The sequence below is a fragment of the Sapajus apella genome, unplaced genomic scaffold (assembly GCF_009761245.1).
Source record: "Sapajus apella isolate SASKATOON/1434 unplaced genomic scaffold, GSC_monkey_1.0 scaffold146, whole genome shotgun sequence".
Classification (NCBI taxonomy): domain Eukaryota; kingdom Metazoa; phylum Chordata; class Mammalia; order Primates; family Cebidae; genus Sapajus; species Sapajus apella.
Genome location: NW_022437086.1, coordinates 340,243 through 365,143, shown reverse-complemented (window position 1 = coordinate 365,143; position 24,901 = coordinate 340,243). Strand labels below are relative to the sequence as shown.

Genomic DNA, 24,901 nt, shown 5'->3' with positions numbered 1-24,901 from the left:
GGGCGTTTGCTTCCGGGGCTTGGCGGGGCGTTTGCTTCCGGGGTTTGGCGGGGCCGTTGTTTCTGGCTGCGGCAGGTGCACTGAGTCTCCGCGACGCCCTGTGTCCTCCGCTCCTGCAGGTCCGGCCTGTGTTTCTGTGACCTGCAGGTACCGGGAGAGACACGGCTAGGACGCCGGGACCCCTGGAAGGCTGGAAATGGTGAGAGCGCCGGCCCGACGCCCGAGAGAGGAGTTGGGGGTGGCTGGAAACGGTCCGAAGTGGCCGTGGCGGACAGGGGCCCCCGCAGTCGGCTCCAGAGTCCGCGGCCCCGAGTCGTCCTTGGCACAGCTCGGCCCTCAGTCCTTTTCAGCCGTAAGATGGCGGCTGGGCTGACAGCCGGTACCCCGGGCGTCCTGTCTCCTCCTGCGCGGTGACGGCGCCCCGGCCCGGTGTCTTCCCTGCGCGGTGACGGCGCCCCGGCCCGGAGTCCTCCCTGCGCGGTGACGGCGCCCCGGCCCGGTGCCTTCCCTGCGCGGTGACGGCGCCCCGGCCCGGTGTCCTCCCTGCGCGGTGGCCGCGCCCCGGCCTGGAGCCCTCCCACGGCAGCTCTGCATCCGCAGCGCCGCTTGTCTTTTCGATTGTGTCCCGGTACGGTCGTCAGGGGAGAATCCTGACTTGGGATGTGGAGTTCGTGAATGGGAAAAGCTTTAGTCTGTGGGATTCCATCTTTTTTCTCTTGAAAATCTATGGAAGTCACCGCAAAAATATTAAAGAATTTAATCAAACAGTAATTCAGGAATTGTAGAGCACCCAGTTGTGGTTTATAGTTTGTGTTTTATGGGGGGAACTTGAAGAAAACATTTTTATAAGGTGCATGATAAAGGAAAGCAAATTCAATAATTACATAGAGTTATGTAGTTTCTTAATTTATACGATCAAGGTGGAAATTTTCTGGTTGATTAAGCCTAAAAATAAAAACCTAGGAGTGGAGCCACCTCAGTCTAATTGCCTGCCATTTAATTATTTTCACATTCCACGGGGGACTGATTCTTCCCCTGCAACTTTCACATGTGTCTCAAGCAGGGTCTCAGGACTAATCCCCATTCCCCATTGTTTTATCCTATCTGGCTTGCAGTAAACGGCTAAATTTCTAGTTTCTTCTGACATTCCCAAATGTCAGCTTCCCTTCCGTAATTCACATTATCAGCTATTTGTCCTTTAGTGTACATTTTAGATACTGTATTTTAATTAATCATTTGTGACAAATCATTGGGTGGCACTTAAAAATTATTTGCTGTTTGAAAATATTTCCAGTGAGAAGAAAGCATATAATAATCCCCTGACACTATACTGTAAAAAATATCTGTGCCTCTTTTCCTATTATCGTCCCTGGGCACAGAGATCTTATAAGAATGTTTTTGGGGGTGTTGAACAATGAGAACACATGGACACAGGGAGGGGAGCACTACACACTGGGGTCAGTTGGGGGGAAATAGGGGAGGGAGGGTGGGGGGTGGGAAGCTGGGGAGAGATAGCAAGGGGAGAAATGCCAGATGTAGGTGATGGGGAGGAAGGCAGCAAATCACACTGCCATGTGTGTTCCTATGCAACAATTTTGCATGTTCTTCACATGTACCCCAAAACCTAAAATGCAATAAAATAAATAAATGGGAAAAAAAAAAAAGAATGTTTTTGGGTCAAAGTTTCCCTTTGGAAACTTTATGTGATGTGTCCTCAGCCACCCCTTGTGTTTTTTTTTTTTTTTTTTTTTTGGGACGGGGTTTCACTCATGTTGCCCAGGCTGGAGTGCAATGGCGCGATCTCGGCTCACCGCAACCTCCGCCTCCTGGGTTCAGGCAATTCTCCTGCCTCAGCCTCCTGAGTAGCTGGGATTACAGGCACGCACCACCATGCCCAGCTAATGTTTTGTATTTTTAATCGAGACAGGGTTTCACCATGTTGACCAGGATGGTCTCGATCTCTTGACCTCGTGATCCACCTGCCTCGGCCTCCCAAAGTGCTGGGATTACAGGCTTGAGCCACCGCGCGCGGCCCACCCCTTGGTTTTTTTCCCTTGTCCTGGGTTTCAGTACTTTCTAGGGATAAATCAAGATATTCACTGTGGCTTCGCATGCTAGAATGTCTAATGAATGTCAGCTCCTGGGCTGGAATGGAACTCTGGGTATCTGGGAATGGGATACGCAGGACAACCTGAGGTTGAAGGGGAGCCTCTCCGGGGAACAGGTGGATGCCCCGGGGCTGAGAGGAATCTCCTGGTGTACTTTTCCTTTGGAAAGCAAACCCGTGGAGGCATTAAGATTGTGCTCAGTCAGCCCAGCTTTCATTTCTCAGAGGTGCATTGCTAGTCACCCAATCAGACGCTGATATTGAGAGGAAAACACAGAAATAATTTCGGCCCTCTGGATTCGCTAATATTTGTTAAAGAAAAAATGGTATCCCAAAAGACAAAAATATCAAACCTGACCCCAGTGAGATGGTGCAAGAACTTGCAAAGTGAAATGCACCTGGGGCAGTCACTGAGGCATAAGGCAGTGTCTCCTGACAGGGTGGTTGTTGGGCACTTAAGTGAACAGGATAGGGTGGGAGAATCAGGAGACTGAGTTGCCTGACTTGACACATGAGACAGACACATCTGCTTTCTAGTCAGCACCACCTCATGTTGAAAAGATTTATTCACTTATTTTCCTTTGAGTTTTTTTAACTGTAACTTGGATTTTATTAGTAGGATTTAAAAAGTAGGAAAATATTTACAAAGGGCATAAAAGAGGTGAGTTTCAGAAAAAAAAATTAGCTAATTATGTATTCCATTTGTTAAGAATTCTCATTTACCTTTTTTTTTCCCAGACTGAGATTAGGAGTTTTCTCAGGTGTGTTTTTTATAGCTGGGTGATGTCCAACAGAATTCCAAGGCTTAGTTTTTAGAAACTAAGGGGAACAGATAGGAAAAAAATGCTTCTTTCATTTTGGCTGTAGAAAATGAATATATTTTCACAAGAAAATGTGGTAGATAATTGATGAGTTACATAGATTTATGAAAACATCAGTTCCTCTTTTTGCTGGGTACATTTGTTACAGTGAATACCTCTATTCTGTATCCTATCATCTTGATTTCTGAGGTTAATGCTAAATTTTATGTGATGAAAATTGGTACCTCCTAGAAGTGTTCCCATATGACTGATTGTTTACTACACAAATTTTAAAGAAAATAATACATTTATTGTCTGAAAGGAATAAATACTTTCGCATTTCTTATTGAAGTGTGAAATGTAAGCACCTTAAAGTTTCCTTCCCCTGGCTGGGCGCAGTGGTTCATGCCTATAATCCCAGCACTTTGGGAGGCCGAGGTGGGTGGATCACCTGAGGTCAGGAGTTCAAGACCAGCCTGGCTAACGTGGTGAAACCCTGTCTCTACTAAAAAACTAGCCAGGCATGATGGCAGGCGCCTGTAATCCTAGCTACTTAGGAGGCTGAGGCAGGAGGCAGAATTGCTTGATCCTGGGAGGCAGAGGTTGCTGAGAGCTGAGATTGCACCACTGTACTCTAGCCTGGGCAACAGAGCAAGACTCCATATTAAAAAAAAATTCCTTCCTGTATATAAACACTGTGCTTAATTTTACTGAATTTTTTAAAAGAGTTTCAAAACCTAAGTGAATAACTTTGACATGGATATTACAGCTTGTGCCCAGTGACTCCAAACTAAGGCTGATATTGAGCCAAAAAGGGAAGGGAGGTTATTAAAGGGCCAGCTAGTTCTTTGTAGGAAGCCTCCCCTGCTCACCCCAGGCATGGAAGAAGCCTTTATTTTGAGAAAAGATACAGAGCCCTAGACATCGGGCGACCCACAGGCAGATGCAGTTAACCTTAAGAGGTAAGGGGATTGGGAGAGTCTTTCTAAAGATGAAGTTATTGTTTTGAGGCAGTTTTTTTTTTAAATTATTTTTTGTAAAAAGAGAATTAAGTTTCTGTAAAAAAAAATTTTTGTTTGAATTTTAAAGAAGTATTGCAACAGAAGGAAGTACCAACTGTAAGATCTTTAAGAATTGCAAAGTTTAGGTAGACAAAGGCTTTTTTTTTCTTAGGGAGGAGCAGAGAAGGTTAGAAAAAAGGTCACCGGGGAATGGCAAATGGAGAGTGAAAAAATCAAATATTAGATTATAAAATGTTTTATCTTCAAGTCATCAGGTTCTTAGGAGGGGCATAAAATGGGGTTGTATGTTGGCTCAGACTGAGGGTAGCTCAAAGTTCAGCACCCTGTGGGAAGGAGCTAAACTTAAGTGAAGATTGATTAAGAAGAATTTTATTTTGACCACTGAAGAAAAATTCAGCTAATTTTTTAATATGAAAAAGAAGAAAATGTGCAGAGTGAGTGTTTGGTTATGGAATAGTTAAGGAAAGAGAGCAGCATCTAAGTCATGATGGGAAAGGAGTTTCTTTTTATAAAATGTTCCTGGAGAACACAGAGGATGGGAAGTTTTATTAGTCAGAGCTATTTACCAGGATTGTCTATGTGCTTCATCTTTTCCCACATCTTTTTTTTTTGTTCTATACATTTCTTCCATTTGCATTTTCCTGGGTTGTATCTTGTCTAATAAACTGGTCAACAAAACTACAGTGTTTTGCAGAGTTCTGTGAGTAACTCTATCACATTATTGAACTTGAGGCAGTTTATGGGCATTCTGAATTTTCAAACAGTAGCTCAGAAGCACAGATTGGCCCATATGGTTTGTGACTGGCATCTGCAGTGAGGACAGTGTTGTGGGACTGAGCCCTGATCAGTGCTGACTCTGAGTGGGGTCAGAATTCAAATGGTAGACAGCGTGTCAGTTTTGGAGAATTGTTTGGTGTTTAGCAGACTTTACAGATTTGATACCAGAAGAAAGATGTCAGAGGCCTGGCCTGGAATGGAACTCTGGGTGTCTGGGAATGGGAGGCTCTGCTCTCCTATACACAGGCGTCACACTGCCCATTGTCCTGTGATTCCAGGTCTCCTTCCACGGTGAGAGAGGACTGAAAACTTAGAAGGAAGGAGCTCTGATGATAGACCCCCTTTTCTCGCAGCTGCCGTTGCACCCACTCACAGACATACCCTCTAGACATTGATGTGTACACACCCCTTCCAAGACCAGGCACCACCTTCAGGAATTTCACCACCGCATTTTTTATTCTAGTGTTTCTTGCTAAAAGCCCACACAACTGTCTACAAGTCTCCTGACATATTCCTATTCCCAGACACCAAGTCTGCAGCAGCAACCTGCTCTCTCCACCAAGAGTGCTAGACCACCTGTTCCTAATATCATCTGCCTGCATGGACAGGAAGTAAATCAGGGGAGAGCCCCATCTGGTCCACTATCTGTAGCACAAACCATTCCTTTCACCTACATTTCATTCTACCCGACCCATGGATTTTTTTCCTTTTATTTTTGTTTTGGGATACACGTGCAAGTTTGTTATGTAGATAAAATTGTGTCACAAGGGTTCAGTGTGCAGATTATTTCATCACTGAGATGCTAAGCATAGCACCAAACAAGTATTTTTTTTTTTTATTCTTTTTGTTCTTTCACCTTCCACCCTCAACTAGGTGTCTATTGTTCCCCTCTTTGTGTCCATGTGTTCTTATTATTTAGCTCTTGTAAAGATAACATGCATTTGGTTTTCTGTTTCTGCATTAGGTTTCTAAGGCTGATGGTCTCCAGCTATATCCATGTTGCTGCCAAGGACATGATCTTTTTCTTTTTTTTATGTTTCATGATGTTTATGTACCATATTTTGTTTGTATTAAATATTTTGTTTAATTGTATTATTATTGTTATTTTTGGAGACAGGGTCTCTGTCACACAGGCTGAAGTGCAGTGGTGTGATCTTGGCTCACTGCAGCCTCAACCTCCCTGGCTCAAGCAGTCCTCCTACCTGAGTAGCTGGGACTACAGGCGTGTACCATTGCACCCGGCTAATTTTTAATTTTTTTATTTTTTGTAGAAACGTGGTTCTTCCACATTGCCCAGGCTGGTTTCGAACTTTTGAGCTCTGGCAATCCACATGCCTCGACGTATGAAAGTGCCGTAGTTATAGGCGTGAGCCTCTGTGCCATATAATACTGTATTTTCTTTATCTAGTCTACCATTGATAGGTATTTAGGGTGACTTCATGTCTTTGCTATTGTGACTAGTGCTGCAGTGAACATGCATGTGCATGTGTCTCTATGATAGAATAATTTATATTTCTTTGTGTATATACCCAGTTATGAGGTGGTTGGGTAAAGGTAATTCTATTTTTAGTTCTGTGAAAAACCACACTGCTTTTCACAGTGGCTGAAGTAATTTACACTCCCACAGGCAGTGTATAAGCACTGGTTCCCTTTTCTTTGCAACCTTGCCAGCCTCTGTTATTGACTTTTTAACAATAGCCATTGTGACTGGTATGAGATGGTATCTCATTGTGGTTTTTCTCTGCATTTCTCTAATGATTAGTGATGAGGTTTTTTTTTTTTTTTGGAGACAGAGTTTCACTCTTGTTACCCAGGCTGGAGTGCAATGGCGCGATCTCGGCTCACCGCAACCTCCGCCTCCTAGGTTCAGGCAATTCTCCTGCCTCAGCCTCCTGAGTAGCTGGGATTACAGGCACGCACCACCATGCCCAGCTAATTTTTTGTAGTTTTAGTAGAGACGGGGTTTCACCGTGTTGACCAGGATGGTCTCGATCTCTTGACCTCGTGATCCACCCGCCTTGGCCTCCCAAAGTGCTGGGATTACAGGCGTGAGCCACCGCGCCCGGCCTGAGCATTTTTTTTTTTTAAATATGCTTGTTAGCCACATGTATTTTTTTGAAAAGTATCTGTTCATGTTTTTTGCCTACTTTTTAATAAGGTTGTTTGTTTTTTTATAAATTTGTTTTCAGTTTCTTATGGATGCTGGATATTAGACCTTTGTCAGAATCATAGTTTGCAAATATTTTCTTTTATTCTCTAGGTTGCCTGTTTGTGGATAGTTTCCATTGCTGTGAAATAGCTCTTTAATTAGTTCCCATTTGTCAATTTTAGCTTTTGTTGCAATTTCTTTTGCATCATGAAATCATGAAATCATTGTCAGTTTCTATGTTAGGATGGTATTTCCTAGGTTATCTTCTGGAATATTTTATAATTTTAAATTTTACATTTAAGTCTTTAATTATTCTCGAGTTTTTATATATGGTATGAGAAAGGTGTCCACTTTCAAAGTTCTACATAGTAGTAGCTATTATATCATTTATTAAATATGAAATTCTTCCCCCATTCCTTTTCTCAGCTTTGCCAGAAGACCAGATGGCTGTAGCTGTGTGGCATTATTTCTGGACCCTATTCTGTTGCACTGGTCTATTGGTCTGTTTGTTGTTGTCTTTGTTTGTTATGCTTTCTTTTTCCACTACCATGCTGCTTTGGTTATTGTAGCCCTGAAGTATAGTTTGAATTCAGGTAATGTGGTCCCTCCAGCTTTGTTCTTTTTGCTTAGAATTGCCTTGGCTATTTGGGCTCTTTCATAGAATTTCATAAAAATTCTATTTTAAAATTCGTTTGGAACAATGAATTTTAAAATAGAATTTTTTTTTAAGTTCTGTTAAGAACTTAGTAGTTTGATAGGAATAACATTAGATCTGTACATTTCCTTGAGCAGTATGGCCATTTTAATAATTTTGATATTTTCTATCCAGGAGCATAAAATGATTTTCCATTTATTTGTGTCATATCTAACTTTTTTTTTTTTTTTTAATAAAGATGGGGTTTCACCGTGATGGCCAGGCTGGTCTTGAACTCCTGACCTCAGGTGATCCACCCACCTTGGCCCCTCAAAGTGCAAGGATTACAGGCGTGAGCCACTGTGCCCGGCCTGTGTCATACTAATTTCTGTAAGCAGTGTTTTATAATTGTTGTAGTGATCTTTCATCTCCCTGGTTAGCTGTATTTCTAAATATTTTATTCTCTTTGTAGCAATTGTGAATGAGATTGTGTTTTTCATTTGGTTTTTGGCTTGGATGTTGTTGATGTAGAGGGATGCCACTGACTTTTGTACATTTATTATGTATTCTGAAATTTTGCTTCAGTTATTTTTCCATTTAAAGAGCATTTCCAGTGGCTGGGCACAGTGGCTTATACCTGTAATCCCAGCACTTTGGGAGGCCGAGGCAGGCGAATCACGAGATCTGGAGTTTGAGACCAGCCTGGCCAACATGGTGAAACTCAGTCTCTACTAAAAATACAAAAAATCAGCTGGGCATAGTGACGGGTGCCTGTAATCCCAGCTACTTGGGAGGCTGAGGCAGGAGAATCATTTGAACCTGGGACTTAGAGGTTCCACTGAGCTGAGATTGCACCACGCACTCCAGCCCGGGTAACAGAGACTCTGTCTCAAAATAAAAAAAAAAAGGTTTTCTGTGGGGACTATAGGATTTTCTAGATAAAGAATCATATTGTCTACAAACAGGGATAGTTTGACTTGTTTTCTTCCTATTTGGATTCCTTTTATATTTGTCTCTTGCCTGATTGCTCTGGTGAGGACTTCCAATTCTTTGTTGAATAGGAGTGGTGAGAAGTGGCATCCTTGTCTTGTGCCAGTTTTCATGGAGGAATGCTTCCAGCTTGATTCCATTTAGACTGTTGATTGTGGGTTCCTCATGGATAACTCATTATTTTGAAGTATGTACCTTCAATGCATAGTTTGTTGAGGGCTTTTAATTATTTTAATGTGAAGGATGTAAAATTTTATTGAAAGCTGCTTCTGCACCTACTGAGATAATCTTGTGGCTTTTGTCTTTATTTCTGTTTATGTGATGAATCACATTCATTGATTTGTGTATGTTGAACCAACCTCATATCCCAAGGATAAAGTCTACTTCATCATGGTATATTAGCTTTTATGATGTGCTGCTCGATTTGATTTGACAACATAGTGCTGATGATTTTTTCATCAATGACCATCAAGGATATTGGCCTGAAGGTTTTTTTTTTTTGTTGTTGTTGTTGTTATATATCTCTGTCAGGTTTTGGATTTTTTGTTTTTTTGTTTGAGACGGAGTCTCGTTCTGTGGCCAGGCTGGAGTGCAGTGGCGCTATCTTGGCTGCGACTCACTGCAACCTCCACTTCCCTGGTTCAGGCGATTCTCCTGCCTCAGCCTACCAAGTAGCTGGGACTACAGGCGCATGCCGCCATGCCCAGCTAATTTTTGTATTTTTGGAAGAGATGGGGTTTCACCATGTTGGCCAGGATGGTGTTGATCTCTTGACCACCTGATGCACCCACCTCTGCCTCCCCAGGTGCTGGGATTAGAGGCATGAGCCACCACATGGGGCCAATGTTGTTCTTATATAATGAGTTGGATAGAGTGCCTTCTCAGTTTTTTGGAATACTTTTATTTTTGTTCTATTTTTATTTTTTATTTTTTGAGACAGAGTCTCACTCTGTTGCCCAGGCTGGAGTACAGTGGCACGATCTTGGCTCACCGCAACCTCTGCCTTCTGGGTTCAAGGAATTCTTCTGCTTCAGCCTTCTGAGTAGCTGGGACCACCATGCCTGGCTAATTTTTGTATTTTTTAAAAATAGATACAGGATTTCACCATATTGGCCAGGCTGGTCTCAAACTCCTGACCTCTTCTGCCTGCCTTGGCCTTCCAAAGTGCTGGGATTACAGGCGTGAGCCACTGCGCCTGGCCGGAATAGTTGTAGAAAAAATGGTATCAGCTCTTCTTTTTACACTTGGTAAAATTCAGCTGTAAATCTCTCTAGTCCTGGGCTTTTTTGGGTTGCTAGGCTATTTGTTAGTAATTCAGTTTTAGAGCTTGTTATTGGTCTATTCAGGGATTCAATTTCTTTTTTGCTCAGTCTTGGGAGGATGTATTTGTCCAGGAATGTATCCATTTCTTTTAGATTTTCTAGTTTGTGTGTATAGAGGTGTTCATAGGAGACTCCAACAGTTACTTTCATTTTTTTGGGGTCAGTGGTAAGGCCTCTTTGTCATTTCTAATTGTGTTTATTTGGATCTTGTCTTCTTCATGAATGTAGCTAGTGGTTTAATTTTTTCAAATATTTAACTCCTAGGTTTCTTGATCTTTTGTATAGTTTTCCATGTCTAAATCTCCTTTGGTATAGATGTGATTTTGGTTATTTCTTGCCTTCTGCTACCTTAGAAGTTGGTTTCCGGCCGGGCGTGGTGGCTCACGCCTGTAATCTCAGCACTTTGGAAGGCCGAGGCAGGTGGATCACCTGTGATCAGGAGTTCAAGACCAGCCTGGCCAACATGGCAAAACACTGTTTTTTTAAAAAAAAAAAAAAAGAGGTTGGTTACCTGTTGCTACTGTCATTCTTTTGTGTATAATGTTAGGTTGTTAAATTGATTGCTTTTTATGTGAAAATTTGGTGCTCTAAATTTCCTTCTTCACACTGTGTCAGCTCTGTTGCAATGCTTTGTTCTCAATTGTTCCAAACAGCTTCTTGGTTTCTCTCTTAATTTTATTATTTACCCAAAAGTCATTCAGGTGCAGGCTTTTTTTTTTTTTTTTTTTTTTTTTTCCTTTGAGACAGAGTCTCACTCTGTTGCCAAGGCTAGAGTTCAGTGGCATGATCTCTGCTCACTGCAATCTCCACCTCTGGGGTTCAAGCGATTCTGTGCCTCAGCCTCCTAAATAGATGGGATTACAGACACGTACCACCACACCTGGCTAATTTTTGTATTTTTAGTAGAAGCAGGGTCTCACCATGTTAGCCAGGCTGGTCTCAAACTCCTGACCTCAAGTGATCACCTGCCTCTGCCTTGCAAAGTGCTAGGATTACAGGCATGAGCTACCACGCCCGGTCCAGGTTGTTTAATTTGTATGCAATTGTATGGTTTCAAGTGGTTTTCTTTGTATTGAATTACATTTTTATCAGGCTGTTGTCTTAAGTGCGTGTTTGGTATAATTATGGGATACTTGACTTTGCTGAGATGTGTTTTATTTCTGATTTTGTGGTCAGTTTTAGAGTATGTGCCACGTGGTGATGAGAAAAATGTATAAGATGTTGTTTTTAGGTGTATAGTTCTGTAGATGTCTCTTAGGACTGTTTGGTCAAGTGTTGTATTTAGATCCTGATATCTTTGTTAATTTTCTGTCTTAATGATCTATTAGTGTCTGTGGGGTATTGCAGTCTCCCACTATTATTGTGTCAGAATCTAAGTCTCTTTATAAATCTCTAAGAACTTGCTTTATTTATGTGCACGTGTGAAAGCACATTAAATCTTGGGACCCCAAACTCATTAAGTCAAAGAGAAAAATTAATCTTGAGAACTGGATCATGGAAACCTGCCTTTCCCTTTTGGTTCTTAAATAAGATGGCTACAGGGTGAAAAGATGCATACCTCCCCCATATTTTGTCCACAATAAAATTCCTAGTGAGCTGCACAATCTTGGCCCCAAGGTGTTTCTGTTAAAATTTCATCATGCCAATATAAATTGGTAGCTTATTTTTATAGGTGCAGTCATCCCCCTGCCCACCAGACACAAATGCATATGTGACTGTTCCCCTGCTCCATTTTGTCTGTGTTATCTTATGTAAAAGTCCAGGTTCCCTGTATTTTTCTCCTCCCCTATTTATGTATGTCATCTTATGTTAAAAAATTGCGGATTCACTGAGCCAGCCAAAGGCATGAATGACTATATTTTCCTATCCCCCTTTTACATGAAAATTGTGCACTTATCAGTATATATTCCTATCCCCTTCTTACATGAAAATTGTGTACTTAGCAATAGCCTACCCTTTCCCCTTTAAATTTGAAGCCCTCAAAATCATCTTGAAAGAAAGACATAGACCTGTCTCTTGGACAGGTCTCTCCTTAACTTTGGCAAAAAAAACTTCTCAAAATGATTGAGACTTGTTATTTTTCTCGATTGACATATCCATGAATTTTTTTTTGAGATGGAGTTTCATTCTCGTTGCCCAGACTGGGGTGCAGTGGCACAATTTCCGCTCACTGCAACCTCCGCCTCCTGGGTTCAAGCCATTCTACTGCCTCAGCCTCCTGAGCAGCTGGGATTACAGGCATGCATCATCATACCGGGCAAATTTTTGTATTTTTAGTAGAGACGAGGTTTCACCATGTTGATCAGGCTGGTCTCAGAGTCCTTACCTCAAGTGATCCACCCATCTTAGCCTCCCAAAGTGCTGGGATTACAGGCATGAGCCACCATGCCTGGCCGGATATTTTTTTATAACACCTTTCTCTCATCTGTTGTTTTTCGGATAAACATTCTGTTAGCTGTACACAGTGTGGATAATTAAGATATCCAAGAGTCCAAAAACATGTCCAGAGACCTGTCTGTTGTAGGAGAAAATATAAATATAAATTAGAAATAAGAGGCTTCATCTTGGCTTTAACGCCATTTTCTTGGAAACCTCTGCACCGTGAGAGCCAAGTGTGCAGGCTGAATCACAAAAGAAGAAAGATGAGGCAGAGGACCAAGTAAACTGCTAGCACCATGGAGACGGCAGGAGCAGAACCATGGAATGCCAGATGCAGGGGATGCCGGTACAAGTTGTGGGACTGCGTGCTACTGTCTAGAGCTTGTCTCAGTGGATTTATAACTTCATCGGCATCAGATCGCTAGTCGCCCCGAGACCCACCTTGCTCATAACCAAAACTGCCTATGTTGCTCCTTTGCTCTGGACCTGTGACATTCTGGACTATTTCTGGTTTACTTAATAGCCAAGTGTAACAACCATACAATAAATCACCTCTTCTGCCATCTTAGCTGAAGAATTAAAAAAAAAGAAGAGGCTTTATTCTCCTATGTGAAAATAAGGGAAGATATTTTGCTAGTCTCTTTTTTCTTAGAGGATTTAAATTTTATATAGATTTTTGTCTTTGTTGTTTTGAAATATCCATAAATTATATTAATAGCCTAATAAATTTTTGGTCATTGTTTTTGACTCAGGATTGCCTTTATCTAAGACCTCATGTTTACTGCTTTGTTTTGCTTTTGCCAATTTTTAAAATATTTTTAGTCTTTTCAAGTACACACAGATTTGTTTAGATTATAGCTCACTTTAAGAGCACACAAACATTGAGCACAAAGATAGAATTAAATTTAGCAATACAGGATGATGAAGATTCAATAATACTGTATAAGTTCCTTTGACAGAAAAGAGATTATCCAAGGCAATTATCTAATATTTGCACACTGAAATACTTACATTGCAAAAGCTAGGTTCAGTGTATGAACTGAACAATGGAGTCTGTAGTTCTTTGGTTTCTATTTATTACTTCAGAACAATTAGCATATTTAGGTATAGGATTTGTAGACAAACTGAATTCATATAAATTAAACAATATTTTCTATGCTAGCATAAATATAAGGCCCCAACATTTACTTTGAATGAATCCCTTAGTCATGTTAATATTGTTATTCATACTTTTGAAACATAAAGTGTTTTAATTGAATTATGGTTATAGACAATTTTTAAAAATTCTATGTACATTATGACTAGTACATTTAAATTATTTATACTTACATATTTTATTTAATATAAAAGAAAATTTACCAAATTATTATAGTAGATGTTAGTATGATCTGCTTACTTATCTATTCAATAGAGATAATTATAGGTAAGCATGATTTTAGTTTATTTTATTTCACTAAATTGGAATGCTGCTATTATAGGACAAATAAATAAGGGTGATGTGGCCACCCGAAAACCATAATAGCTCATCAGCTAGCAATGATGCAAGCTCAAATGTATTCCACTATATAAACAAAGTCATATTCCAATTGTTCATCAAAATGTTCTGGTGGAAATTGTCAGGCGTATTCCAGTATAGATCTCCTATTCAGTGGCAAGAAGATAAGAGAGCAGCAGAGATGAAAGAGGAACCTTACAAAATTGTGCTGAGATTATACCCCCCTTTTTTCACAATACTCATGTTTCTCATACTGAGGGTAGCTGTGCACTTCGGGTTTTTACAGAGAAATTTTTTTAGAGGAATATTTTCTGGCCGAATTGTTCAATCTGATACCTATTCTGAGTTTTTTTCTTAAGGTGCTTTTATCTTCATTTTCTCTCTCAATATAATCATTTTCAGACTGAATTGTTTTTCTCTTGAATGCTTTGGGTGTCTGTTTTGGAAGCCCTATTACTGTCCCATGGTGTCTGTGAATGAGGTGGGCTGTCACAGTGAGAACTCTTGGAGCTATCTCTATATGGACTCATGCTGGAAATCCAGCAGAATGTTTTCCATATCACCATTGTAAATAAAAGCTAAGGCTTAAACACTGCACCCATTCCCATTATTGTGAAGGTACAGTTCTTCCCAGCAGGCTTGCAGGCTCTCCTGCAGCTCAGGCTATACTCTCTGATGTGGATTGAAGTGCTGCTGTGGCAGTTAGGTGTCACATAATATATAGGCTGCCAGGTGTGAGTTGTGTGCTGTGTGCTGTGCCTCAGTGGCAGATAGTAGGAGTCAAGAGAGGGCACAAGCCGCCAGGAGAGGGCAAGCAGTGCACCTGGCTTCAAGTTGCAAAATTACCTCTTGTCATAAATATGTGTTAAGTTTATTTTGTCGTTGATGATAACCAATTTGCATACGTGGATGGTCTGCCCGATTACCAGGTGAATTTAAGATGAACTATGTGCTGGGCGTGGTGGCTCACGCCTGTAATCCCAGCACTTTGGGAGGCCGAGGCGGGTGGATCACGAGGTCAAGAGATCGAGACCATCCTGGTCAACACGGTGAAACCCCGTCTCTACTAAAAATACAAAAAATTAGCTGGGCATGGTGGCGTGTCCCTGTAATCCCAGCTACTCAGGAGGCTGAGGCAGGAGAATTGCCTGAACCCAGGAGGCGGAGATTGCGGTGAGCCGAGATCGCGCCATTGCACTCCAGCCTGGGTAACAAGAGCAAAACTCCGTCTCAAAAAAAAAAAAATGATGAACTATGTATGACATGTGCAGTAAATTTTTCTTCTTATGGACTAATTATTGTGATCATCTTTCTGTCTTTGCAATCTCTTAAGTAGATAGACCATGATACATGTCACATTCTGGTTTAATTGTGTAATAAAATGGTGTTCTTTCTATGCTGTCATTGTGGAGTTACTCTGGAGCTGGAGAAAATTTTTCTTTTACTTACATTTTCCAAATACTGTCTAGAATTACTACATATGATATAAACATATAAGATGCCAACCAAACTTTATTTAAGAGGGCACTTTCCTGCTCAGGCTTTTAGTCAACACACAATTGTGCTATAAAGTGCATGCTGTCTCCTAAATATGCAGGCAGAATTGTGTCTCTGCCTGTTTGGTATCTATAGTCCTTTATAGTCACATCTAAAGAGGTTTGACCAGGCCAGGCATGGTGGCTCACACCTGTAATCCCAGTATTTTGGGAGGCTGAGGCCAGGATCACCTGAGGTCAAGAGTTCAAGACCAGCCTGGCCAACATAGTGAAACCCCATCTCTATTTAAAAAAAAAAAAAAAAAAAAAAAAAAGAGGCTTGGCCAGATTTCTACATACTTCACAGGGCAGCAATTAAGCATTTTACCTCTTTCAGTGACTCTTGTATCTTCAGACCAGAAACTGATTCAGAGACCATGGTTCCCAGAAACCCAATCAGAGTAACGTGTACATTAAGTAGACATGAGAATCTCCATTTTTTGCCTTCCTCTTCCTCCTTTCTTCTTTTTTTCTTTCTTTTCTTTTCTTTTTTGAGACGGAGTCTCACTCTGTCACTACCCAGGCTAGATTGCAGTAGCACAATCTTGACTGACTACAGCCTCCGCCTTCCAGGTTCAAACGATTGTCCTGCCTCAGCCTCCTGAGAAGCTGGGATTACTGGTGCACACCATCACACTCAGCTAATTTTCGTATATTTAGTGGAGGCACGGGGTTTTCTATGTTCGCCAGGCTGGTCTCAAACTCATGACCTCAGGTGATCCACCTGCCTCAGCCTCCCAAAGTGCTTGGATTATAGGAGTGAGCCACCACACCCAACCCCTTCCTACCCTTCTTAAAATACTCACAAATGTGCATATGGCACCTATTGCCACTACATCTATCCAGGACCTAAATTTGCAGCTCCAGCTTCTGAATCAGGGTCTTAAGATTTGGGAGAAAAGAAAACTTTTATCTGAGAAATACAAATTCTTTTAGTTATGAGGTTCAGAGACATTAAAATAATACCACAATTATGTATTTCTCTGTTCTTTCAGCTATGTATTTATCTCCCAAAGTGCTGGGTTTACAGATGTGAGCCACCGTGCCAGCCCCTTTTTTGTTTATAAATTATCAGCTTTCAGGTATTCCTTATGCATTTGTCTGTTCTTTGAGTGATTTATTTATGTCTTGAAAGTGCTTGCTATTGCCACAAGTAGCTATAAATTAATAATGACATGCTGGGCCCTGTAACACACACCATATAGCTTAACAATGTATATCCAATCAGTAAGCAATGGTTTTTTTTTGTAAATAAATGAGAATGTCTGACAGACAACTTTGTATCAGCCCACTCTCTGTCTCTTTTTGCTTTTACAAATCGTCTTGTAACTGCACTAATCAAAGTGTAGATTTCTGGCAACTTGAGTCTTTGATCCCAGGTTCCAATTCTCAATCTTGGCCCAAATAAACTCTCTACTTATATTCATGTAGCTTCAGCTTTTTCCTTTTAAGTAGACATATTATTTGGAATGTGCTAGAGCAGCCTCTATGAGGAGATCTCTTCTTTGGTTGGACTCAACTTGCAGGAACACCCAAGAATGTAGAGCCAGGCTGATCCAACCTAGAATCTGCACATACAGTCTGGCCTTTACCTGGATTTACAAGACAGGGCCACACTCCGAATTGAGAATGTACAGAAAACCAACAGGAGGCATTTTCTGCATTGTGAAATGTCAACATAGACATCTTAAAGCTTCCCTTTGAGAGCGAGACTATGTGAGCTTTTCATATCTTGTTCAGTGACCTGCTACAGTTATGTGAGAAGATCCAGGTGTAAGTAGAATCTGATGACAGATTCTGTAAGTGTGAACAAGCATCTTAGGGGTGAGGGATGAAGGCCACAAAGTATCCAGAGTCATGATCACAACTACTTCCACCCATAAAATGTACTACTGGAGTAGAGTATTTTTGTCTTTCCTTTTGCCCAAGAGCTAGCCAATCAGGACCTGTAACCTGGAGCTACACCGAGGCAGTTCTATTTTCTGTTTAGAATTGGCCTGAGTCTCTCCTGCCTGCCTTATCCTTGGGCCATCAGCCCAACTCACTGGGAACTCTCTCATAATCACCAAGGCATCTTTGAGACATTTGAGGATGTCCAGAGCAGAAATGCATCAGGTGGACAAGCGTGGTTAATGCTGCCTCTGTCTCAGTGTAAGAGAAAGGAGTTATCCTGTGTTTGTCCCTCCCCTCATTCAGGAGATGTCTTTAGTTGGTATCCATTTGAGACTTTCTCCAGTTTCCTAGTACTTGGTTGAAAAACAACTGGGAGGTCTGGAGACTCAAGCAGATAAACTAATTGCTAATTAATTCATATGGCCATTAGAAAAATAGATGAAGCAGTCATGGTCCCTACCATGAAGGAACTGTTAGTCTAAACTAGCAACTGTACACATGGTTGAATCAAGCATCATATGGTTGGCAAAATGAATAGATGTGTGAAAAAAAATGTGTGCTTTATTTGGGCCACTTTCTTTGGCGCAGTCTCGGCTTACTGCAGCCTCTGCCTCCTGGGTTCAGGCAATTCTCCTGCCTCAGCTTCCTGAGTAGCTGGGATTACAGGGGTGTGCTACCACTCCCAGCTGATTTTTGTATGATTAGTAAAGTCTGGGTTTCACCATGTCGGGCAGGCTGGTCTTGAACTCTTGACCACAGGTGATCCACCCGCCTCGGCCTTCCAAAGTGCTGGGATTACGTGCCTGAGCCACTGCACCCAGCCACACTTTCTTTATATTATTGTGACTTCTAAGGTCATCATTTGAATGAATGTTTATGGTCACAAGAGTTTTGTTTTTGGTTTGGGTTTTTTTTTTTTTTTTTTTTTTAAGACAGAGTCTTGCTCTGTCGCCCAGGCTGGAGTGCAGTGGCACGATCTTGGCTCACTGCAGCCTCTGCCTCCTGGGTTCCAATGATTCTCCTGCCTCAGCCTCCTGGGTAGCTCAGATTACAGGTTCACGCCACCATGCTTGGCTAATTTTTGAATTTTTAGTAGAGACGGGGTCTCACCATTTTGGCCAGGCTGGTCTCGAACGCCTGACCTCAGGTGATCCATCCAGCCTCCGAAAGTGCTGGGTTTACAGGCATAAGCCACTGCCCCCAGGCCACAAGAGCTAAATATTATTTTTAAATTTCTTTTACCTTGCTAAGAATACGTATTTATCTTATAATAAAATTATTATAGAAAACCCTAAGAAATTTGTTTAAATTGCTAATTGGTATATTTATAAAACTGATGGGCTGAACAGAGTACAGCTAGTGCTCGACTTATGACCACAATTGGTTCCGACAGACCGGTCGTAACACGATTTGGTCGTAAGTTGAGTAGGCTATATGCACGCGGAGATGGTAGTGCTGCTGGAAACTGGTCCGCACTGTCGTATGCCCAGCTGGGCAGCATTTGCGCTGCCAGACGCAGAGCAGTCGTGGCTAGCAATTGTCGTAAAGTCGAGTGGTCGTAAGTTGCATAGGTCGTAAGTCGATCAATACCTGTACTATATTGGATTTACTCCCTGCCCCAGTGCTGTTCAGATTCACTCTTGTTGGAGGCCTTATCTAGGTCTGGCCCCACCCTGGAATCTTGCCTCACAGAACTGATTCTTCGAGTTTTGGCTGGTACCTTTCTAGAGTGGGTACTAACAGTTTCCAAATTCCATAAGGAGATAAATGGAAAGAAAAAAGTATGTATTTTAAGGTCTTTTTAAAATTTTTTATTAAAACCAATGCTTTCAGAGACATTCCGTTTAGCAACTTGTTTTCTATTCCTGCAGATCCAGTAGTTTCTTTGCAAGTCACAAAGAAGTAAATACAAACACAATAAAAATTTCTCTAAACCACATTAAACTGTTCCTTCTGGCCGGGCGCGGTGGCTCAAGCCTGTAATCCCAGCACTTTGGGAGGCCGAGGCGGGTGGATCACGAGGTCAAGAGATCGAGACCATCCTGGTCAACATGGTGAAACCCCGTCTCTACTAAAAATACAAAAAATTAGCTGGGCATGGTGGTGCGTGCCTGTAATCCCAGCTACTCAGGAGGCTGAGGCAGGAGAATTGCCTGAACCCAGGAGGCGGAGTTTGTGGTGAGCTGAGATCGCGCCATTGCACTCCAGCCTGGCTAACAAGAGCGAAACTCCGTCTCAAAAAAACAAAACAAAACAAAAAAACCTGTTCCTTCTGTATCCCTTTTTTCTGTATCTGTCGGTATTTAGTTATTATCCTATACATTTTTTTTTAAATCCAGTACCAGCTAATGGCCACTTGGTAAATGTGAGTGTGTTTGTGTTTTTCAGGAACCACTGACATTTAAAGATGTGGCCATAGAATTCTCTCTGGAGGAGTGGCAATGCTTGGACAACGCACAGCGGGATTTATATAGGCATGTGTTGTTAGAGAACTACAGAAACCTGGTCTTCCTGGGTGAGGATAACTTCAATTCACAATTCCTAAAATACACTTAAGGTTTTATTTTTTTTTTATTTTTGTAGAATGTTTTCTGGTAATTCAGATTCCTGTTTTCAAGAAAATGTTTGAGATTTATTTATTTAGAAATGTAGTCTTGCTCTGTCACCCAGGCTGGAGTGCAGTGGTGCAATCTCAGCTCACTGTAACCTCCGTCTCCAGGGTTCAAGTGATTCTCCTGCCTCAGCCTTTCGAGTAGCTGGGACTTACAGGCATGTGCCACCACACCCTGCTAATTTTTTGCATTTTTAGTGGAGACATTTCACCGTGTTAGCCAGGATGGTCTGGATTTGCTGGCCTCGTGATTCGCCCGCCTCGGCCTCCCAAAGTGCTGGGATTACAGGTGTGACCCACTGCTGTCAACCGAAAATCTTTGAGATGTCTTTTTGCACAAAATCATTCCTTCAAGATGTTTCATTTTGACCTGAACTTTTCACATTCCTGAGCTAATCTGTATCTTTCACTCTAGATTAGTGATAATTCCAGAAATTTAGTGCCGTGAAATATTGTTACCCACCCCTTAAAATCTAATTCCCAACACCAATTTTTGATTCAATAGTACCAGATGGTAAAATTTAAAACCTACAAATTTAAAATATTTTCTAAATATTTAGAAATTTATGCTATAGATTAGTATTTATGTATCCTCTTTACTGAGTACATTACTAGGTTGGTAATTGGAGAATATGACTAAGATTCATGTTACTTATTTTCAATATAACAGGTATTGCTGTCTGTAAGCCATATCTGATCACCTGTCTGGAGCAAAAAAAAGAACCCTGGAATATGAAGAGACGTGAGATGGTAGCCAAAACCCCAGGTAGGTGAGATAGTGGATACAACAGATGACACAAACGAAAGGTCAAAGGAAAAGCCAGTCCTTAAAATGTGATTTGGGAAGCTGTGTTCCAAAGGAAATAGTTTCTGGAAAGCCTGAGCCTTTTTTTTCTTTTGCTCTCACAGAGCTGCATCTTCTGTCTTACGCTTTTAAATTCTCTAAGGATTCTATTTTTCTCTTCAGTGATCTTCCTTCAAGTTCACAGTGAGAGCCAAAGTCCTCTTCATGCATATAAGAGGCACAACCTGACTTTTTTTTGTTTTGGGGACACAAATATCTGCATAATTTTGAAAACCGGCCGGGCGCGTTGGCTCAAGCCTGTAATCCCAGCACTTTGGGAGGCAGAGGCGGGTGGATCACGAGGTCAAGAGATCGAGACCATCCTGGTCAACATGGTGAAACCCCGTCTCTACCAAAAATACAAAAAATTAGCTGGGCATGGTGGTGCGTGCCTGTAATCCCAGCTACTCAGGAGGCTGAGGCAAGAGAATTGCCTGAACCCAGGAGGCGGAGGTTGCGGTGAGCTGAGATCGCGCCATTGCACTCCAGCCTGCGTAACATGAGTGAAACTCCGTCTCAAAAAAAAAAAAAAAAAAAAAAACTCTGTTAAACTGTTCTTTAAGTTCTTTTTTGCGTCATGTCTGAAATGTGTGAGTAGTGTTTTCTGTTTCATTTTTTGTTTGTTCATTTTTCTGCACATTCCATTCTGTTTTTATTACTATAGTCTTGAAATACAGTTTGAAATTATAAACTATGATGTTCTTTGTTTTTTTTTTTTTTACTTAAAATTGCTTTGGCTATTCCAATTTATTGTAGTTTCATGTAAATTTTAGAATTGTATTTTTCATTACTGTGAAAATAATGCCACTGGAATTTCAATAGGGAGTTTATTGAATTTATAGATCACTTTGGAAAACATGGCACTTTATCAATATTTATTATTTCAATCCATATACATAAAATATTTTAAAATTTGTGTCTTCTCTGATTTATTGTAAAATTTTTTTTACCTCCTTGGTTTAATTTGTTCTCAAGAATAATTATTTTAATGCTATTATAAATAATATTTTCTTCCTCTTTTTTATCAGATAGTTTGTTTTGAGTGGATGAAACCATAATTTATACTTGTATGTTAATTTTATATTTTGGAAATTTACTGAGTATATTTACCACTTTTGATGGGTTTTAATGTACTGTTTTTGGTTTTGTATATATAAGATTATATAATCTACAACCAGCAACTTTTTACTTGTCTTCAATTTCAATGACTTAAAAAAAATTTTTAATTCTTTTGCCACATACTGTCAGTGCTATGTTAAAATAAAAGCATTGACAATGGGCACAATACAGTTTTGCACTGGTATCTGTGATTTTGAAAGAGCAAAAACCCCTTCAAGTTTTTATAAACTGATTTAAGGATGTAAAGATCTTCTTTTGTAGAGCCCTCAGGGTGATGGGATGCCCTCTGGGTTTGTAGTAGAGAGGGGTGTAGCTTAGTCACAAGGTTACTGTGTCTGCACTAGGGTCTGCCTTTATTGGCCTGTTATAAGAAGCTTAGGTAGTTGTAATTCCCATTTTATTTTCGGATAGACGGATGTCCTTCAGGACGTTGCTCTGTAGGACAGATATTAGGACATGTTTTTGCAGTTAGGTCTGAGTATCATGGGCCTTATATCAGGATGTGGATGAATATGGCTTTTACTGAGTACCGGAGAAGATTTCTCTAGGTCACTGTATGGATTTCTGTGTAGGCAGAACTGACAGTAAAGTGTGGATCAGGGAGTTGGAACTGAGTCACTGAACTGCTTCAGGGACCACAGTAATGGCCAAAGTCTGCAGGCCTGCCTACATGGCTGTAAATGTGTGTCTTTCTCCAGGCCTCTGGAAAGACTGGACCTCTCGCAGACTGTTGCTGGGAGAAGTTTGGGATGATTACAGAGTAAGTTCAGAATTCTTAGTGGGACCAAGTTGGGTGGGCCATTTCCTGGTCTGTAGCCCACTCCAGGGGTCTTGTAATTTGCCTCCTGAATGAGGGCCTGCCTTCTGAAAAGGAACACTTCTCAATCTTTGCCTCTAGCAGAGTTTCACAACTCCCTCCCTGGATCTCAAAGCTCTGTTACAGGTACTTATTTTTAAGATGGGTTCTTGCTTTCCAACCTACGCTGGTCTTTAAATCCTGGCCTGAAGCAATTCTCCAACCTGAATGTACCATGTAAAACTGTCATTATAGCTGTGATCCATGATGCCTGGCTTTCTTGTAAACACATTTTTTGGTCAGGGATGGCTGATAAATATTTTTGCTGTTGGGGTATAAGAAAATAGGGCACCTTTTATTTTTCCATCCTACTGAAATCACTCTGTACATTTTTGCTTTTTATTTTCTATTTCAAATTTGCCTGTAGTTTTAAATTCAGACATTTAGGACAATGTGCTAGAATTTACAGGTTATGCTTTAAGTAAATTAGATAATTAGTAGGCACTTACAAATTTGAGTTAGCTGTCGGTATAAACAAATTATAGTATTTTCACCCACTTTCTTTAGCCTGTATCTAAATAATCTAATGTATTCTCAAAAACTTTCATGTATCAGAGGCTCTAACCATATTTTGCCATATTATGCACACACACATACACACACACACACACACACACACACATATACATGCACATATAAATATATATTACATATATAAATATATATACACACACATTCACATATATTTTTTCTTTAGCAATGTAAGGGTATTGTTTGCTTCTAAAGTTGGGTTACAGAATTTTCATTTTGTGTAATAATAGCATATATTTTAAATATCAAAATTATCTCCACTTTTAAAAAATGCTCATTTATTAAAATTTCCTCATTAGCATCTTCTGTTTACGATTACGCTTCATTTTCTCTGAAATTTTACTGCTACCTAGCAGATGTGAATGATTTTAAATACCTGCCTTCCATGAGTACATACCTAGTTAAATACTGCAATTACCTAGACAGATTCTTTCTTAAAGGTACGTAAATATTGCAAACCAGATTTCATGAATAAACATTTCTGATATTGTTTTGTAATTCCATATTAGCGTGGTTTTTCAATGTAGGTTTCTTAACATCAGATTATTGTGTTTTACTTGTGTATTATAATTGCAGTTCCATTTGTACACTTTAAGTCAATGTGGGTTTTAAAAAATAAATTAGCCATATGTCTGTTACGATCAGATTATATATGTGTGTGTTTTTATTTACAAATATGACCCCAATTTTGGTTATGGCTTATCTTGTTTATATTCTTTCTTAGCTGATTTTCAATGGTTGTTTTATCTTGTCTAAGTAAGTAGTTATGGAAATCATCTTTTCACTGTGTGTTTAATGATGAATTTGTATTTCCTTTGTGTGAGAGAAACACTTTTATGATTTGAAGGTAACTTTTGAAAAGATTTATTATTATATATTTTTTTCAGTTTTTCTTTAAAATATTAATTGTTGTAAAACCCCATAACATAAAATTTACAGTTTAAATCTATTGAATTGTATATTTCAAGGCCAGGCATGGTGGTGGCTTACATCTGCAATCCCAGGATTTTGGAAAGCCAAGACAAAAGGATCACTTGAGCCGAAAAGTTTGAGAACAACCTGGAAAACATTGAGATTCTCTCTGTCTCTCTCTCTCTTTTTTTTTTTTTTTTTTTGAGATGGAATCTCACCTGGAGTGCAGTGGCATGATCTTGGCTCACTGCAACCTCCACCTCCTGGGTTCAAGCAATTCTCCTGCCTCAGCCTCCCAACTAGCTGGGATTACAGGCACGTACCACCATGCCAGGCTAATTTTTGTATTTTTAGTAGAGATAGGGTTTCCCCATGTTGGTCAGGCTGGTCTCAATCTCCTGACCTCCTGATCTGCCCACCTTAGCTTCCCAAAGTTCTGGGATTACAGGCATGAGCCACCACACTGGGCATGAAGATTCCTTCTCTACAGTTTTTTTTTTTTCTTTCTTTAGACAGAGTCTCACTGTGTCACCCAGGCTGGAGTGCAGTGGAATGATCTTGGTTCACTGCAACCTCCGCCTCCCAAGTTCAAGCAATTCTCCTGCCTCAGCCTCCTAAGTAGCTGGGATTACAGGCGTGCACCACCATGCCTGGCTAAGTGTTGTATTTTTAGTAGAAGCAGGGTTTCATCATGCTGGGCAGGCTGGCCTTGAACTCCTGACCTCTTGATCCATCCGCCTTGGCCTCCCGCCTCTACTAAAAATACAAAATTAGCTGGGCATGGTGGTGTGTGCCTGTAATCCCAGCTACTGGGAGGGTGAGGCAGGAGAATTGCTTGAACTTGGGAGGTGGAAGTTGCAGTGAGCCAGGATCATGCCACTAGACTTCAGGCTGGATGAAAAAAAAAATAGCCAGGCATGGTGGT

The 24,901-nt window shown here is 40.7% G+C and overlaps 1 protein-coding gene across 4 annotated transcripts in view; it reads left to right on the top strand.

Annotated features, from left to right (window-relative positions):
• The first annotated feature begins 39 nt into the window (after positions 1-39).
• Positions 40-24,901, top strand: part of LOC116540898 (zinc finger protein 107) — a 38,696-nt gene continuing 13,834 nt past the window's right edge. For 3 of the 4 annotated variants that reach the window (XM_032264696.1, XM_032264698.1, XM_032264695.1), the window contains exons 1-3: positions 40-199; positions 19,492-19,618; positions 20,385-20,480. In XM_032264696.1, coding sequence (XP_032120587.1) covers positions 197-199; positions 19,492-19,618; positions 20,385-20,480 — 226 coding nt within the window. In that variant the 5' untranslated portion in view covers positions 40-196. The remainder of the gene's footprint in view (positions 200-19,491; positions 19,619-20,384; positions 20,481-24,901) is intronic. The other variant, XM_032264697.1, reaches the window with a different exon arrangement.